Genomic DNA, 17,787 nt, shown 5'->3' on the forward strand with positions numbered 1-17,787 from the left:
AATCTCCTACCTCCTAATAAATTCAACACCTTTCATGTATGTCTGAAAATGGGAATGCATATACTATGGAAAGGATCCAAAATATTTTTAAAAACTATTTTAAAATAATGATACACAACTGGGTATAGAGTACAAAGCTTTGTTGGACAGTATTTTGGCTGACACATTGTTTTGTGGCCCATACATTTTATTTTTAGAAAACAGTTTTCACTAACCCTAAAAAGACAAACAGTGTGGTTTATTGCATATGAATAAATTTGTTTGGAGCCGCTCACCCTGTAATCTTTGTCCCTGAATGCAATTTACCAAAAATCTTGTCAGACCTGTTGAAGAGACCCGCCTACACCTCCAATTCTATGCAGTGCAAAGATCTGTGATACAGGTAACCAGTCATCATGGCACACCTGTCGGTATTGGTGCTGTTTGGGTTAGTTGTTTCCCAAATTAAAGCCAGTGGGTTCTTAGGGGGCTCTATGAGTTTCTCTCTTAGAACGGAGAAGCCTGATGGATCCTTTGAGGTACGTGTAATATGCTGTTTATTAACCTATGTTGTTTGATCTAAATACTAAAAGCACATTTAACTAGAATGCAAACCTGACATCAAGGTGTGCTCTAAACCATGCAATGTTGTATTCTGTGTGGAAAGAAAGTGTGTTTGATCTTTGTCATTATTCATTGTTTTTAACTAAAAACACTGTTAATGTTAATGTGGTGGCATACTGGTAGGTGGACTTTTATTACAGGGAGTACAGAAATCAAAGCTGTGACGATCAGCTCAGCTGGCAATGCCAGAGTGGCGACTGTGGTACCCTGATTAAGTCAGAGGTTCTCACCAATGAAGCCAACTCAAGTGCTGCGGCTTCGTGCCAGTCTGAGGATCATATGACAAGGAATGTGCCTACGAATTCACCTTTCATTTTAAGGTAAATTTTTATATTACTGTAACTATGCTGAAATTACTGACATGATGTGTCACCTGTCTTTATAGGTTCAAATATCATGAGACCCATTTGGATGTTGTTTGAAGTGTATGGTTTAAAATTTACCATTTTCTGTGTTATGACTGTGTAATTAAATTGGTACCATACATACAGTTAAAAACAAAATGATTCATACCCCTGGCAAATATTGATTTAATGTTGATTTTCTCTTGACCAATATGTTTGTTCTGACTGAAAATGACACTGCCACATGCCAATAGGTTGTAAGACAATGCGGTAGAAACATGGAATCAAATGAGCGTTTTTATCTTTTTTAACATTTTTATGAAAAATGGCGTGTCCACAATTATTATAATAATAATTATAATACCCTCTTAAAATAATAACTGGAAACATCTTTATTTGCAATCAAAGCTCGCAAAATGGTTCTTATAATACGTATCAAGCCACTCCATGTCTTCAAAATGATTGTAGACCGCACCTTATAGCTGCAATCCGGGTTTTGAGGCAGGAACGATTATTTGCCATCACTCTGGCCCTGTACTCACTTTTTTGACGGAATGAGGTCTGGACTCTGGCTGGGTCACTCTAAAATATGACATTGTTCTCTGTTAACCATTTTTTTTTTTTTTTTTGATCAATTGTTTTTTTATTTTATTATGATGCACATATTCCCAATCAATAAACAAATACAGAGGTATAACACTTTCCAACCGCCCTCCCCCCACCCTCCACCCCCACCCAGTGGTGAGCATCTGCAATCTTACATGTTATGAAACATTTAAAGTACATTGGTATACAATTATAAAGAAAATAACATATTTTCCAGTAAAAAAAAGTTACATTATTTTAAAGAAAAGAAAAACAAAAAGGGATTTCAAAACAACAGTACACAGCACCTTAGACATGACAATCAGCAATAAAGGTTTTGACTTCCTCAAAATCATGGTTCCACCTCATTAGAGTTTGTGATCTGGCCCCATGTTTACGGGCTGTTGAGAGTTCCATAGATATAATATCCCAATATAGAGCCCATAGACGTCTACACATAACACGTGGGGGGTTCCATCGGCTGACTAACATTTTTTTGGCTGCGGTAAAAGCAGCCAGCAGTAGACTGCTCTGAAAAAGTGTCAATGAGAGTTTGGAATAATCATTTGTTAACCATTTCTTGACTTGTTTGGCTGTATGTTTTGGATCATTGTATGGTTTAATGGTCCAATGATGCCTATTGGGGCAGGTCTCTTTGCACACTGCCTGATCTTTTCCTCCAGAATCTCAGTGTAGCCTTTTGCTTTAGTGTTACTGTTTACTTTGAGGTTTCACCAGGTTGAAAAACATCCCAAAAGAATACTTTTCTAACCTCCACAATTGAAATGGACATGGTGAATTGGAATTTAATGCTGCCAAAAGATGTTTCAACCACATTGTCTTACAACCTTTTGACATGTGGTTGTGTCATTTTCAGTCAGAACAAACATATCGATAAAGAGAAAATCAACATTGAAAATATTTTCCAGGGGTATGAATCATTTTGTTCTTAACTGTATGTATAAAAATGTCCTCTTGTCTGTTTATTCTGTTATAGTTTATTTGTAGGCTATATTTCACTTGCCTACAACTATTGTGTGCTATTGCATGATGCAAATCAATTGCCTGTAAGAGTTCTCAAGAAAAACATGGTCGCCCAATATCATTGTTTATGTGCCCGAACAACAATACTCCTGAGATCGTTGCCTAGTGTATCATCAGCTCCAGCCATCTACAGCTAACCTTTCCCATGCTTTAAGATTGAGATGTTCAACTTTTCATCTCAACTCTCAAGCTTTTCTATATGTGGCAAGATGCTGATCCCTGATCTAAATTTGTGTCAAGAATCAATTATGTAATTTAAGGGACTGAATGGCGATGAAAAAATGACGAACAATGAAGCCAGTCTGGTTTAACAAAAGCTCAAAACCATACACTGGTGGTGCAGCTCAGTTGATGCTGGAGGCAATCTCACATTTGGCCTCCCCTCTCAGTTTAAAATGTATGTATATTTACATTGTTGAAGCAGGAGAGTTCCTCTGTTTTACAAATTGCATGTGAGCAGGGGAGAATGACTGAGAATTCACATGATCCACACTTAGAGTCCTATCTTGCGATTAGAGCAATGTGTCTGAGTCATTTTTGGATGCTTTAAAAAAGGTCACCAATATACCATATACATTTGCACTCATCTGTGCACCCATGGGTGTGTTGGTCAAAAATGAGGTATGATCAGGCTCATTGTTGGCACATTGCCATCCTGAGGCAGCTGAAAGTGATTGTGCTATTGACCACAACAAATAATAATCTTGAAGCAAAGTTACAGAATATTTCCCTATTTTTTAGAACATATTATTTAGAAAGCTATCTAGTCCATGAGTCAATGCAATGCAAAGACTGCTGAGTGTTTATTACCTAGTGTGCTTAGCTAAATGTCCTTGTAATCATTGTCGATATACTGTGAAAATGACTTAATCTAAAACTTTGCATTATGGAGCCTATGAGCTCAAGTCATGCCTACATAGGCAAGTGCAGAAAGTGTGTATACTCTGCTTGTTACACCATGGTTCATCAACTAGCCTAACTGTTCTAGAGAATCTTTCTTACAGGGACACCTGTTTTGACAATGCGAGCATTGGTGGAATGCTATTGTTGATAAGATGATCACACATGAGCTGATGTGTTCCCTCTGCAGAGATGCATTCACAAACGTCTTTACAATAGCAGTGTAGCATGGTGCAAGCTAGAATAGATCGGATTGTTTCTTAGATTGATTCTAAAATACTAAAATGCTTTTGTTGGTGTATTTTGCTGTAACTGAAATTGAAATGACATACACACACACACACACACTCAAACTTAACAAACTGACAATAAAGAGCATCGGCAGTCAGGAAACAATGTATGTAGGCCTACCTTTACTGTACATAAATTTCTTCTGACAGCAATTTTTGATGTTTGCAGGCGCTGTTTACCACAGCCACTTTCGATTTCGAAACTATAGCATCATCCCCCTCTTTGCTGATTGCCCTGACCTTTTTGGGATCCGATGGAAACATTAGTGGATGTTCCTCCCTGAAAGGACGTCTAGGTGGGTGTGGCCTAGCTAATATATACCAGCATTTGAACATTTTCTTCATGTGGTTGATTTTAAAAGGGATTCAGGATGCTGTTGGGATTCTAATGTACATGGGGCACGTGATTGGTCACTGACCACACTGGTTGATGTGGGAACACGGACAGACACAAACAGGCCAAACAGATCACCTGTCTCTGCAACAGTGCCAAGGCTACGGTATGTTCTGCTTGATAGTTATGTGGATGTGTTATATCATGTCACTGGATTTGCCACAGTGCTGAAATTTGTCTCTATCATTTCTTTGAAAAACAAATCAAATGAAGAATCCCCCAGAATTGCCCCCTAAACATTGAGCTGTTGGTCCATGACCCAGATGATGATGAGGTGCGATGCAAATTTTCTGCAGAGGCAGGGGGAAACTCATCATGCTCATCATGTCACTCTCATCCAAGTATCAACCTAAACCAGGTCTGATTTGCAATTTTGTTTTTCAGTTTTCAGTAATTAATTGTGTGCAGGCAGATAAAGATACATTTTCTAATGGTATGTCATACCAAAAAATATGAAAAAGTATACTTATAGAAGTATAGAAGAAAAATATAAACATATAGAAGTTTACACTGGTTGCTATGTGACTTTGTTTTAACTTGAAGAGAATTGGAGCAAAAGACGAAAGTCACTGTAGTTGATCATAAACAACAGCATATTCAAATATCTGCATATTGATATTGATTCTAAAAACAGATACCATCTATTACTGGAGGTTAGCAACCAAATAATAACATGTATAATATATTCACAGGAGCGTTGTGTTCTAAATGGCAATGGCTCGTTGTCTGTTGGAACACATGTGTTTGAGATGATCTTGGAGGATTACCCAAAAGAAGACATTACAATCACGTACACAGATGGGACATCTTCCGTCAAGCATCATCTCAACAAGACTGCAATGCTAAATCCATCACCGATAAGCCAGATCCCCTTGCAGTTTACAGTGGAGGGTAAGGGTGTCTTTGTGACCAGTACCGCATCATAAGGATGTAAGATGTGACTGAATGTGTGCCAGTCACAATTTAAAGGATAGGGGTGGTGTGTGTGTGTGTGTGTGTGTGTGTGTGTGTGTGTGTGTGTGTGTGTGTGTGTGTGTGTGTGTGTGTGTGTGTGTGTGTGTGTGTGTGTGTGTGTGTGTGTGTGTGTGTGTGTGTGTGTGTGTGCAGAAATGAAGGTGTATACACTTCTGAGAGTGTTTTTTGTGCTTCAGTTCTTTCTCCCACGGAAGGCTGCTTAACTGGGAAGACAAGGCCCCAATTCCTGACTCCAACACCTTGGCATGAAGACATTAATATGGCAGCTGTTGGACATGGATTCCAGCTGGAACTCCGAGCACAATCCACAGAAACCAGGTTAAACTGTGCTGTTGTGTTGTGTGTTGGCTTCTTGCATGCTTGAAAATGTGATTGCAGAATATTTCGAAGTTCGAAGGTGCAATTCTGAAATTAGGGCAGGGCAGCCTACAGCCTGTCATGTTTCCTGTTCTTTTCTTTTCTTTCTTTTTTTCCCTGGACACATTCACTATCTTTAAAAACTTTAAACTGACTTTAAAAAAAATTTAACACCACATCTGTTTGATGTTATTTCTTTAATGAACAATTCACGTTGCAGAAATGCTGCTAACTATACAGTCCTCTTCACAGAATCATAGACTTCCAGATCAGTGGGCCTCAGAATATGTCCAAATCACTGACCAGTGAGAGCAATGGGATTGCTGTGGCAACGCTGGAATGGACACCACAGCAGAGTGATCTCCATCGCTCTGTTCCAGTGTGTTTCACCGCAGACACAGCGACAAGGTGAGGATGTGAATGTGTCCAGTCATCAGCCCTGATCATTTATCTCTCTTACTGTCATACTTTAAACAGTTTTAAAAACTCACCTAGCCATTATCTTTGCAGCCAATCAGAGATGAGATGTGTTGTGGTGATGGTAGGACAGTCGTTGCCACTGACAGGTAAGATTTCACCTGTCCATGTAACTGCCAATTGAACAAATTTCAAACTTGGAATACTGTATGTAGAACTACATGTGCGCACTGCATGTTTTCAGGTAATGGGGAGGTTTCTTGCAAGGAGAACATCATGACCATTACTGTGAATAAAACATCCATACCGGGCATAAATGATACATGGCTTCATATGATCGACCCTTCTTGCTCGCTCACCTCCAATGACACACATGTCATGGGCACAATATCAATTAACACTTGTGGGACACAGATGGAGGTATGTTTACTTTATTCTTCTAGTTTACTTGCTAATTCTTTGAACATATAACCAATCACAAATCTCCTTCCTTCAGGAAGAAGGTGATTACATTATTTTCAAAAATGTCATCACCTCATTCGATGAACCTGGCAAAATCATTACTAGGAGGGGCCATGTCACAATTGGGTTCTCATGTCAGTACCCTAAGGTTATGAATATCAATAGCCACTATCTGAACAAAAAATCAGACTATGTTTTCACTGAGGCCAGCTTTGGAAGCTTCGGCTACACATTTGAAGTGTTTACGGATGCCAACTTCACCACTGCAATGGCCCCTGCATCATTCCCCGTAGAGTACGAACTGCTGGATATGGTCTTTATGGGCATCAAATCTCACTCCGCACTTCCAAACACAAGGATGTTTGTGGAGTCCTGCAGAGCCACACCTACAGTTAACCCAAGGGGTCCTGTCTACTATGACTTAATCAGTAATGGGTAAGACTTCTTATCCTATTCTACTTTTAACTGTCTTACTTTCATGATCACATGATTTCATGATTCTCCTAGATAACTGTTCAGCATATATACTTTAATGTCATGATGTTATTGTTGTGTCAAATGAGAGGCCCAACATATGTTCCTTTCACAAAAAAAACATATCTACCTGAAGGTGCTCTGCTGATGATACCATGGCGGAATTTCCACACGGTCCAATGAATTATAACTTTGAGATCCAAGCATTTAAGTTCACAGGAGAGTTTGATGAGGTACGTTTACAAATGTAATAATTTAAAAATATCTCCTTTAATGTATTGTGTCCTGTGTTCACTAACACATGATCTCTGTGTGGCTTTGTTTGTTGTCTGGACAGGTGTTTATTAGCTGCTCAGTGATCCTGTGTGAGGCAGGCAACCCAAACTCCAGGTGTGCTCAGGGCTGCGTGAAAGATGCCTCTCGCAGGCGTAAGCGAGGGACCGGACTCGAGACAGCTAGCCATTTCCTCACTATGGGTCCATTTCGGGTGGCTAGAGATGCTCAACATCGGTCAGGTAAGTCACGCCAGCACACATTTAACTGGACTTCTGAAAGATGTGTCACATAAAGAAGGCTCTTCATGTAACCATCTGCTTTTTACAGGTCAACAGCAAGCATCCAGCAAAGATGGCTCTAGTTTCTATGAGCAGACAAATATCACTACTTTTGTTCTTGCTGCTCTTCTCATGGCTTCACTTGTGCTGCTGGTGGGAGTCCTACTCTACCGGAATCGCAGATACCGAACCCTCAGCCAACAGACCCTCTTGTTTTAAGATCTTTATATCCTTGCCTTATAAGCCACATAATAATAATTACAATATATGTCCACATGCTGTAATACACATTCTGTAATTTGATGAAATGCAGAATTTTGACCAAACTAAAACTGTCAAATACTCTCTGACAAAATATTAAGATGATTTCATTAACCTATCCCTAACCCTAACTCTCTGACAAAATATTAAAATGATTTCATAAATGAGGGCTAACCCGCAATGATTTCTCGAGCTTAAATAAATTCACTAAGGTGGGAAAAAGGCAGGCAATAAAAGGTAAACTTTATAGGGGTGATTCTAGGTAATGCAAAAATTAAGACCGCAGTTTCTAGAATGTCTTAAAATAAATCAATTGTGTCTTTCATACTCAGGGACATTAAAGGAACTAATGCTAGCGTGGGTATTTTTTTTAATAATCTCACAAGCATGCATACTTAAACTTCCCAGTGATGCTGGTGGTGGTATACTGTAGTCATAATGGTTTACTTCTATGATTGTGGCAAAATATTAATCCATGTTTAAAATTTACACATATCTACATGTATCTCTTCTGTGTGGCAAATAAGGAAATAAAACTATTTGGAGCCAACAGTGTTTTGTCTTCACAACAACTTATTTTTGACCTGCAAAGGTTACAAAGTATATGACAGCTAAATATATGAAATTAATACTGATCTTCATAATGCTATAGAATTTTCATTGATTCAGAAAAGCTTTTGCAATGTTCTGAAATCTGATATGTAAAGGATAATAAATAGTCCGCTGGTCATTCTTAGACAATACATCCTGACAGACTGAAAAAGAATCCAAAGTGCAGTGGAGTTTTGTGCTGTGGATTTTCCACTTCTGATTCACATTTTTCATATCATCCTAAGAAGTCCATTCACCTAGCCTACATCATAACAGAAATTCGTGGAGAGTGGAATTTTGTGCAATGGATTTTAAAGTTCTCTTTGTGTTACCTATTTGTGTTATTTTGTGTAACTTTCTCATTGAAACATTTTGAAGAAATACATTTTATTTTTTTAGCGACTAACCGTTTAATGAGCTGGGAAATGTGAATTCCAGGCACGTGAAGAGAAGGGGATGCTACAGGGGCTCTAGCACCTGCCCTTTTGCCCATTTTGTTGTCCAAGTGCCCTTTTGACAAGACCCGTTTTTTACTTTTTAAAATGTACTATACTTCTGCTAGTTCCAACGTGAATATTCGCTAAAATGTCTCATTAATAGTTTGTGAAATTAGAAATGTACAAAAATAAAAATTTTCTGTGTTAATTGAAATGCCTTGCTGCCACCAATCCGTGACGTCATACATTCAGTGAACTCTAATAAGGTGCACGCAGGCACAGTGCTGCAGGAGACGTTTGGGAGCACGGTAAGGTCAGTTAGCCTATCTGAACATGCAATAGTATTCAGCTTAGAGATAGAGAAGAAAATGTTTCAAGTTGTTTCATGTTTAATGAAGTAGGCTATCAAACCCGTTTTAACCATGTCATGGTCCATCCATTTCAATAACCTGGCAGCTTCGAAAATCTAAGGCTGAACGTTCATAACATATTCTGTTTAGGTTACTATGTTATAGTAGCTTAGGTTAGTAGACCTAGTTCATAAAACAGAGTAGGCAAACCTTTTCTAAATCGTCATAAGCCGGGTACTGTAGTTGTTTAACTAACCCAACTCCACACGTCGTTCTCTGTTTACAGTAGGCTACATTATGCGTCATTTCACTCAGTGGCCACACGCACAGCACGTGAATCTGCAAGACACAGCTTGCTAATGGTGGTAGTTCACTGTGATAAACATTAAAATTATAGCCTGACAAGCCAGACTATAGGCAATAACATATTTGCTGCCGCTAAGGTGCGTCTAGATTTCTAGGCTATTAAAATTAGCTTTGAATTTAATCAATAAGATGTAGCCTTATAGCCTATGATCTCTGTGTAGACAATAGCCTAATGAAAACTGAAAAGACCTATCTGCAGTAGGCCTACAGTACATGCACTCCTATTGAATTTTCAGAACAATAGGAGAGAAATTAGAAAAATGTGTTACAGCTCTGTCTGCTATTTACACCCATTCTTCTTGATACATAATGAATAAATATGAAAATGTATCAAATGTTTATCAGTACATTAGACTACTTTGTAAATTGCTAAACCATATAATAGCCTGTCACACCATCATCATTGAAATAGCATAATGCTAGAATTTAAATGTAAAAAAAAAAAAAATGTCCAGCTCAGGTTCAGATGATTAAAGCTTTATAGGCTAGGGAATAGGAAATTATTTTGATATAATTTGCATGTAGCCTATGTATTCTGTATTGGGTTGTAATCAAAATTAAGTTTTAAATAAAGTTAACACATTTTCTGAAAATTTTGTTCCATGTGCCCTTTTTTTTTATTTGAGCCCCTGCCCCTTTAAAGGTCTCTGCACGCCCCTGGTGAATTCCTCCTGTTCAACATGAAGTTTCATTCCTTCATTGCCTTTAGGCGTGGATCACATCTGCGGCAAGAGGCAGCCGCAAACGTAACGCAACGCTCAGACCATAATAAGTTTGATATTGTTCCTAAGCAACACAAACGGTTTGTCAATTGAATACGCTCGCGTTGCGCTTTGAAAGTTGAACCAAGTTCAACGCTCAGCTTGTTCAACGCTAGCGTTACGCCAGCATTTTATCTTTAAGATAAAACTTTAAGTGTGACTGGAAGTTCTCAGTAACATAAAACAAATGTGATAATGGGCCCACACAAGTTTGTAAATTTTTTTTAAACAGATTTAGTTCTTTTCAGGAATTCTGTGGCTTGTATGGGATGACATTGTTTCTGTAACCACACACACACACACACACACTACTAACCTACTACTACTATACTTTAAGTAAGGGATATAGACCGCCAGTCATTATGGAGAAAATAAGTCCCGACAGGGCGAACCGGACCCCGACGCGCCAGCGGAGGGGTCTTGTTTCGCCCTGAAGGGACTTATTTTCCCATAATGACCGGCGTTCTATACATTATCCCGCTTATTATATGGCTACTTGCCAAAACGAAAAAATAAACTCCACGATATGTCTCTTTCCACTTATTTGTTACCGTTTCGTCGTGGCTTTTGCTGAGAAACAAATAGTTCGCAACACACGCTGAACTTGAATCAAACATTCTTTAGAACACAGCTGATCAACCGTCTGCTTTCACTTTTGAATGAAGTTCCAATGCAAGAAGCGACCGGAATACTTGCGGAGTGATATGATCAGCAGCACAAAACCCGTTGCCATTGACAGCGGTAATTATATGTTTGCAGCGGTAACTACCTGAATTTATTTTACCGTAGAACGTTGGGAAATCCCATTCAAGTCAATGGAGCGTTCTACTAGCATTGTGAAGAGCCGTATAATAATAGAAAACATATAACTTCACGCCATCAGTTTATGATTGTTATTTGAAGAGATGGTCAGGTGTGATAGTTCATAACAATTGAGGTGGCAATAGTGTCAAAATACTTAAAGGTGCTATAAGCGATGTTGGGCAACGTCACTTCTGTTGACGTTCAAACGAAACAGAGAGCTAGCTCGTTGCTCCCTCCCCCTCCCTCCCGTGCAATTGAAACTCTCCTAAACGCGCATTTTGTCGGTTATTAGCTGGAACACTGTTTGTTACGTTTCGTGGTGCAGGTTGCACCAATTTGTTTTTGTTGCCATTTGCGGAACCTGGACTGTCTACAGAGGCCGCGTTTTTTTACAGTGTGTTCAGGGGACAGGCTGCAGGCAGATAGCAGATAGGAGATGTTTGCTGTATGTGACAAAAATGTTTTAGCCTAAAAAATGTGTCACATCGCTTAGAGCACCTTTAAGGATGGAGACAAAATACTAAATAAAGTTTAGTGACACAATACTTAACAAATGACAGGGCAAAGTGAGGAAATAAGAGGGCAAAATAAACAGTGTTGGCTTACTTGAATTAGGTCAAGACACTAAAAGTTAATTTCATTTAATTTAATTTCATTCCATCACAATAGATTTTTTTTTGAATGCTTTCATATGCATGCCGTGTGACAGTGACAAATGTAGATTGATCGGACAGTTCTGGGTTCATGGCACTGCCTCTGCGCACAGGTGGCTGCATTTGTTTATGGTTATCATCTGGGCCTTTGAATCAATGCCATGATGCTGATGTCAGTGAGTTAAGGAAAAAGCCGGTTAGTCAGCAGGCTGACCCTAACTGCACTTTGTGCCTGGCAACAGCTTCCTCAACCTCATTGTCTGCAGTGGCATGAACAGCAGGCCTATGACACTGGGTGTGGTTGGCTGGTTCTGCCCAATAGGTAGGGCATTTGTTTGTAGCCTGTCTTCTTTATTTCTGCATTTATCTCTGATCCTTTGCGGTAGTCATTTAGTGCCTTTCAGTCATTTAGTGCACGCCTATCAGCAGAGACCTGTCGCTCATCAGCCAGTCATGGTGGTCACTGCAAGCAAGCTCGTGCATGAGAATTGACGTCTAGCATAGCAGCAAAATCTTTCTCTTATGAGCTGTGAATTCTCCTTTATAAAAGTTAGTCTTTAAAAGAAGACTTTAAGTGTGACTGGAAGTTCTCAGTAACATAAAACAAATGTGATAATGGGCCCACAGAAGGTTGTAAAAATTGTGTTTAAACAGATTTTGTTCTTTCCAGGTACTCTGTGGCTTGTATGGGATGACATTGTTTCTGTAACAACTAACACACACACACACACACACACACACACACACACACACTCACTCTCTCTCTCTCTTACACACACTACTACTATACTTTAATAGAAAACATATGATTGTTTATGATTGTTATTTGAAGAGGTGGTCAGGTGTGATAGTTCATAACATTTGATGACAAGAGGTGGCAATAATGTCAAAATACTTTAGGATAGACAAAATACTAAATAAAGTTTAGTGACAAAATAATGACAGGGGAAAGTGAGGAAATGAGAGGGCAAAATAAACAGTGTTGGCTTACTTGAATTAGGTCAAGACACTGAGATAAGCCTCTTCATTCCATCACAATAGATTTTTTCACAATAGATTTTTTTTTTAATGCTTTCATATGCATGCCGTGTGACAGTGACAATGGTAGTCTGATTTTGCAGTTCTGGGTTCATGGCTCTGCCTCTGTGCAATGCCATGATGCTGATGTCAATCAGCTAGTTTCTAACATTGTTTTTACCATACTTTATGGGCAAGAGTGCCCTTTTGAGAGTGAACTATATCCAGTGCAGTAATAACACCACCAAAGATTATACATGATGGATGTTATACCATGTATAATCAATGTTACACCATATATAATCTTTGACACCACCTCTTCCAGAGGGAGATTTACTAAAACTTGGTGAAGAGAGGCATCAACAGCTCGGGTTAGATGGGCCTCCAATAGGCCACGTGTTCTGTTACTGAATAACATCTTTTCCAGAGACACTGGGGTTTTACCCCATAATGTAAATGTGCCAGTAGTACTGTAGTAGCCTATTGGTTTATAATCCATTATCCAATCCAGTGTCATCAATAGTCATCATGGTCAAGACAAATATAGAGAGGAACATAAGAAATGTTATCCTGATCAATGTGACAGATTGTTGTGACAATATTGCTACCATAGCTTTGCTGGATTTGTGAACATCCCTGCCTGCATTCATCAACTAAACGTACGTAAAACTACTTAAAATCAATTTAAACAGTGAATTCTAGGTTTAATTATTTTCTTTGAACTAGGATGCTTTGGTTCAAATTCTCATCATGGCACACACCATGCAGTGCAGCAAAACGAAAGGGATTTACGCTTGACACAGATACCAAGCACAGGTGTGGCATGTTTTTGACAATAGCATTTAAATCAAAAGATATATTAGTAAGCCTACTGGATATTAGGCGTCTGCAATGGCTTTCATGCTTACATTGTTTTTTACCATACTTCATGGGCAAGAGTGAACCTTTTGAGAGTGAACTGGCATATATTCAGTGCAGTAATAACCCCTTCCAGAGGGAGATTTACTAAAACTTGGTGAAGAGAGGCATCATCAGCTTGGGTTAGATGGGCCTCCAGTAGGCCGTGTGTTCTGTTACTGAGGAACATTTGTTTAGGTGTAGTACTTTGAGATGTTCCTGAAGTCATGCTGTCTCTCAGCGTTGGCAAATTGACAGTAGGCCTACGGCCTTTTCCATTTTGACTGTGGCTAGTCCTAGCATTTTTAAAATCCTGCATCCAGAGTGTAGCTGCTTTGCTACTGTGGCAAGTGGTATAGATTTTATACAATAGCTGACTACGCCACGATGGGACTTGCACCCAAAGATATAATTCAGAGATCAGTATCCTTAACCCAGTAAGGCACTCAGGTTCGTAGAACTGACAGAGACATGGTTCCATAAAAAAATTATTTATTTTTACACTGTAAATTCACATACACATAACACAGGAAGAGGGCTGAGGCTTACCGGTGGGAGGGCAGTGGCTAATAATGAGTATCCGAAGGAGGCACCCCAATCACACGTGCTTGGTCACACACACACACGGCAATGATACACTCAGTGAGAGACAAATGTCACAGCACACAAAGATGGGAACCCATTAGTGATGGGGACGAGACCGCCTATGCCGAGTCCGAGTCAAGACCGAGTCTTTGAAGGGTCGAGACCGAGTCTGTTTTCAAATACAGTCGAGTCCGAGTCAAGACCGAGTCTTTGAGGAAGCAAGTCCGAGTCGAGACCGAGTCCTTTAGGAGTCGAGACCGAGTCGAGACCAAGACCATAAAAAAATGTCAGTTTTCATATTCATAATTTAATATCACCCCAGTTAATAATCAACCATTAGGCCTACAGACTAAGCTAGATTGGGAATTGTTTAGAGGAGCAGTCTTAACATCTTAATATGGACTATGCTGACCTACAGACACTCACCGGCAGCAGAGCCATAGAGATAAATAAACGGCTCTGATGGCAGTATCTTTGCATTGCACCATGGGATGTCATTTTCAAATAATGCCGGTCAACATTGCATTTTATTATTGTTGTTATGTGTTGTGTGTTTTTTTTATATGAACATAAAAAATGCGTTGGTCTCGAGGACTCGGTCTGAAATTACGAGTCCTTCTCCTCCCACTGTGGTCCGAGACCGAGTCAAGACCGAGTCTTTGAAGGAACGAGTCCGAGACGAGACCGAGAAAGCAAAAATTGGTCTCGAGACCGGACTCGAGTACTACATCACTAGAACGCATCACCACCAGGAACTGCTCCCACTTTCGGCTCTCAGCACCTAAACAGAAGGGGCGGACAAGGATTACAGACAACTCACATCTAAAGTGTAACAAAGTAAATCAAACAAACAACCAATGAAACAAACTGTCACACTAAGGATCCGCAGCTTCACAGCCTCCCCTTAGTGAGGACAACACAAATTAATATAGATTAGTGCAAACAGAAAGACAAATCACAAAACCAAGGTCAACACTTTGGCGATCATCAACAGCACTAGGGAAAAAGGCCTCCAGTCAAGTTTATAAGTAACAGACAGACAAACATAGGCTACAAACAACACAGACAATAACACGATATATGCAGAACAGAGTAGAACAATCAATAAAGTGGGGTCCGTTCGTCAAACACGGCGGTGAAATTGCGTATTTAGCTGTCTAAATTCGAATCATATGCTGGGGGAGAAATCGTCGGACATCCATGATTATTTTGTTATTCAGCACCCCTGGTCAAAAATATGTTCCCGCGCGCCTGGAAGTAGGCTATGATTTGAATGTAGACTGTTGTCAAATTTGGCAAATACAAAACGGGAGAAACAATATGGTTCATGCTCTCTCATGCTGTTTCATTCGTGCCGAAATAATTCCTGAACGGTTTTGGTCAGGGCTGATAATGCAACTGTATTTGGCAAAGGACCGATATAGGCTATTTGCTAGTGACAAAATATTAGCCTTCAGTGTGATACGATCTCTTTGTGGATTACATTTAATTAAAATGTGTTTCATCTGTTCTGGCTATGCTATTTGGATCTTACTGTATCTCACTCAATGAACAACATCTCAACACTAAATGAATGATGATCCGTAATTGTCATCAAATAGCCTAGTCATATAGGTAGACATTCAGTGTGTTTGAAATAATTAATTCGATAATATTTTCCATCTTTGCAGAGGAAAAGTTTTGTGTAAAGGGAATTAAAGGCCTGTCTCATATAGACGCCTGTCTCTAATACTAGCTGGTGCAGTTTGGCGATTTGGGAAAATAAAAGCCCGGGCTATTATTTGGAGTTTTACGGTACTTTACTTCGTACAAATGGATATAACATACCCGGGGACTAGCCTGGCGAGCCAGACCCACATTAAAATGTAGGGTCTGGGCTAGGGTTGCCAACCGTTCCGTATAATATGGATTCGTCCCGTATCCGAAGCTTGAAAGAGGTGTTCCGTATTGAACCCTTACAGAACGCACTTTATTCCGTATTTATGAGAAACTGCTCACTGCGCACACACACTACCATGAAAAACACACACAAAAAAAACTAAAAACCTCTACCATAAACGACATTTTACTGTTTCTCAAAGCAGCAGTGGCCAGCGGGTCCCTGTTGGTCTGTGTCAAGATCACTCGCACGTCGCACCCAAAGGTTCTAGAATGCCGCTGTTCCGCATTGTAATAGGTTGTTTCATGAATTGTTTATCATGTATCGTGGCAACGCTGTCAAAAACAGGCGCGACATTTACGAGAAAAAGTTAACAATGGCCACGTCCAAAACTCCGGTAACCTCAATTTCGGCATGGCCTGTGCTCAGTTTCACAGTGCCGTAATTCCTGACAAGCAACTACTGGCCGCTGCCAGGGAGCAAAATAAATATAAATGGAAGAAATAAATAAATGCCGCTGTATTTTGATTAGAAGCTAAAGCAGATTTTTCATACTGGTTAATATCGCAAGATTAGATGCTAAAGCAGATTTTTCATACTGGTTCAGATTTTTCATACTGGTTCAATATCGCAATTTTGGAAGATTATTATTAACGTTTTTTCTGTGCATTTTTCTATGGACTCTTCTGCTTGGTTGGCAAGTGCTGCTCGGTCCAAAATGCACCAGAATGCAGGAAATCACATCCACAATCCAAATTTTTCTGGGGGGGGGACCCCCAGACTGACGACCACCCACTCCCCGCGCCCGGGATGTTCCTTATTTTATTTTCTCATAGTTGGCAACCCTAGTCTGGGCACTCACCGTTCGCAGTGCTCAGTCCGAGGGGCGGGATAATCAGTTGTCTTTCAAATTCCCTCTGCACGCAATAGGACGCAATAGGATATTTGTTTTCAAGTAGCAGCAGGGAATTCAAGCCAAACCGTTGCAACTCTGCCATCAATCATTATGTTAAGCCCACCAAACGACTCTATACACGATTTCAATGCCCTGATTAAGTTTCGATTTCTGGAGCTCACAAGCCAACGGAGAGTTGCTAGACTAGCCCTGGCAGCAAATGTAATTGGACCACTGACCCACCCAGTCCAGCCTCAGAGATGGAGACAAGAAAAGTCCAGAGCTTTTCCAGAGACACTGGGGTTTTACCCCATAATGTAAATGTGCCAGTAGTACTGTAGTAGCCTATTGATTTATAATCCATTATCCAATCCAGTGTGTCATAGTCATCATGGTCAAGACAAATAGGAACATATAAGAAATGGTATCCTGATCAATGTGACAGATTGTTGTGACAATATTGCTACCATGACATTACTTGATTTATGAACATCCTTGTCTGCGTCCATCAACTAAAGTGATTTCTACTTAAAAATGATTTAAAGCACTGTGAATTCTAGGTCTAGTTATTGTCTTTGTACTAGGCTGCTTTTGTTCAAATTCACATCACCATGCAGTGCAGCAAAACAAAAGGGAATTGATGCAGGCATACCAAGCACAGGTGTGGCGTGTTTTTGACAATAGCATTTTCAAGAAAAGACAGCCTTGCTTCACGTAAGTCAGCTGACAGGGGCATTTGCATATGACCCCGTGGGATTTGCAGGTATTTTGTGCGAGAAATCATTCCTGTGCATGGTTACAGGAAAAAGAGTAAATTGCCAGGGGGGATAACATCCTGTGCTAGGCTACCTGGCTGCCGTCTGTCAGTTTATGTCACATTTATTTGAACTTT

General features: G+C 39.8%; 1 protein-coding gene across 1 annotated transcript; it reads left to right on the forward strand.

The window, feature by feature from the left end:
- The first annotated feature begins 372 nt into the window (after positions 1-372).
- On the forward strand, positions 373-8,210 carry LOC143126004 (uncharacterized). Its single transcript, XM_076287905.1, has 13 exons — positions 373-518; positions 727-923; positions 4,129-4,266; positions 4,374-4,518; positions 4,853-5,051; positions 5,312-5,453; positions 5,745-5,900; positions 6,003-6,058; positions 6,154-6,329; positions 6,406-6,806; positions 6,982-7,078; positions 7,183-7,360; positions 7,449-8,210. Exons 1-13 carry the CDS (start codon positions 396-398, stop codon positions 7,616-7,618), a joined length of 2,178 nt encoding a protein of 725 aa, XP_076144020.1. The 5' UTR covers positions 373-395; the 3' UTR covers positions 7,619-8,210.
- The last annotated feature ends 9,577 nt before the right edge of the window (positions 8,211-17,787 follow it).

This window comes from Alosa pseudoharengus, unplaced genomic scaffold, assembly GCF_046254945.1.
Source record: "Alosa pseudoharengus isolate Yale_2024_CS ecotype anadromous, Long Island Sound unplaced genomic scaffold, YU_APseudo_1.1 YU_APseudo_1.1_scf_16, whole genome shotgun sequence".
In the NCBI taxonomy this organism is placed as follows: domain Eukaryota; kingdom Metazoa; phylum Chordata; class Actinopteri; order Clupeiformes; family Clupeidae; genus Alosa; species Alosa pseudoharengus.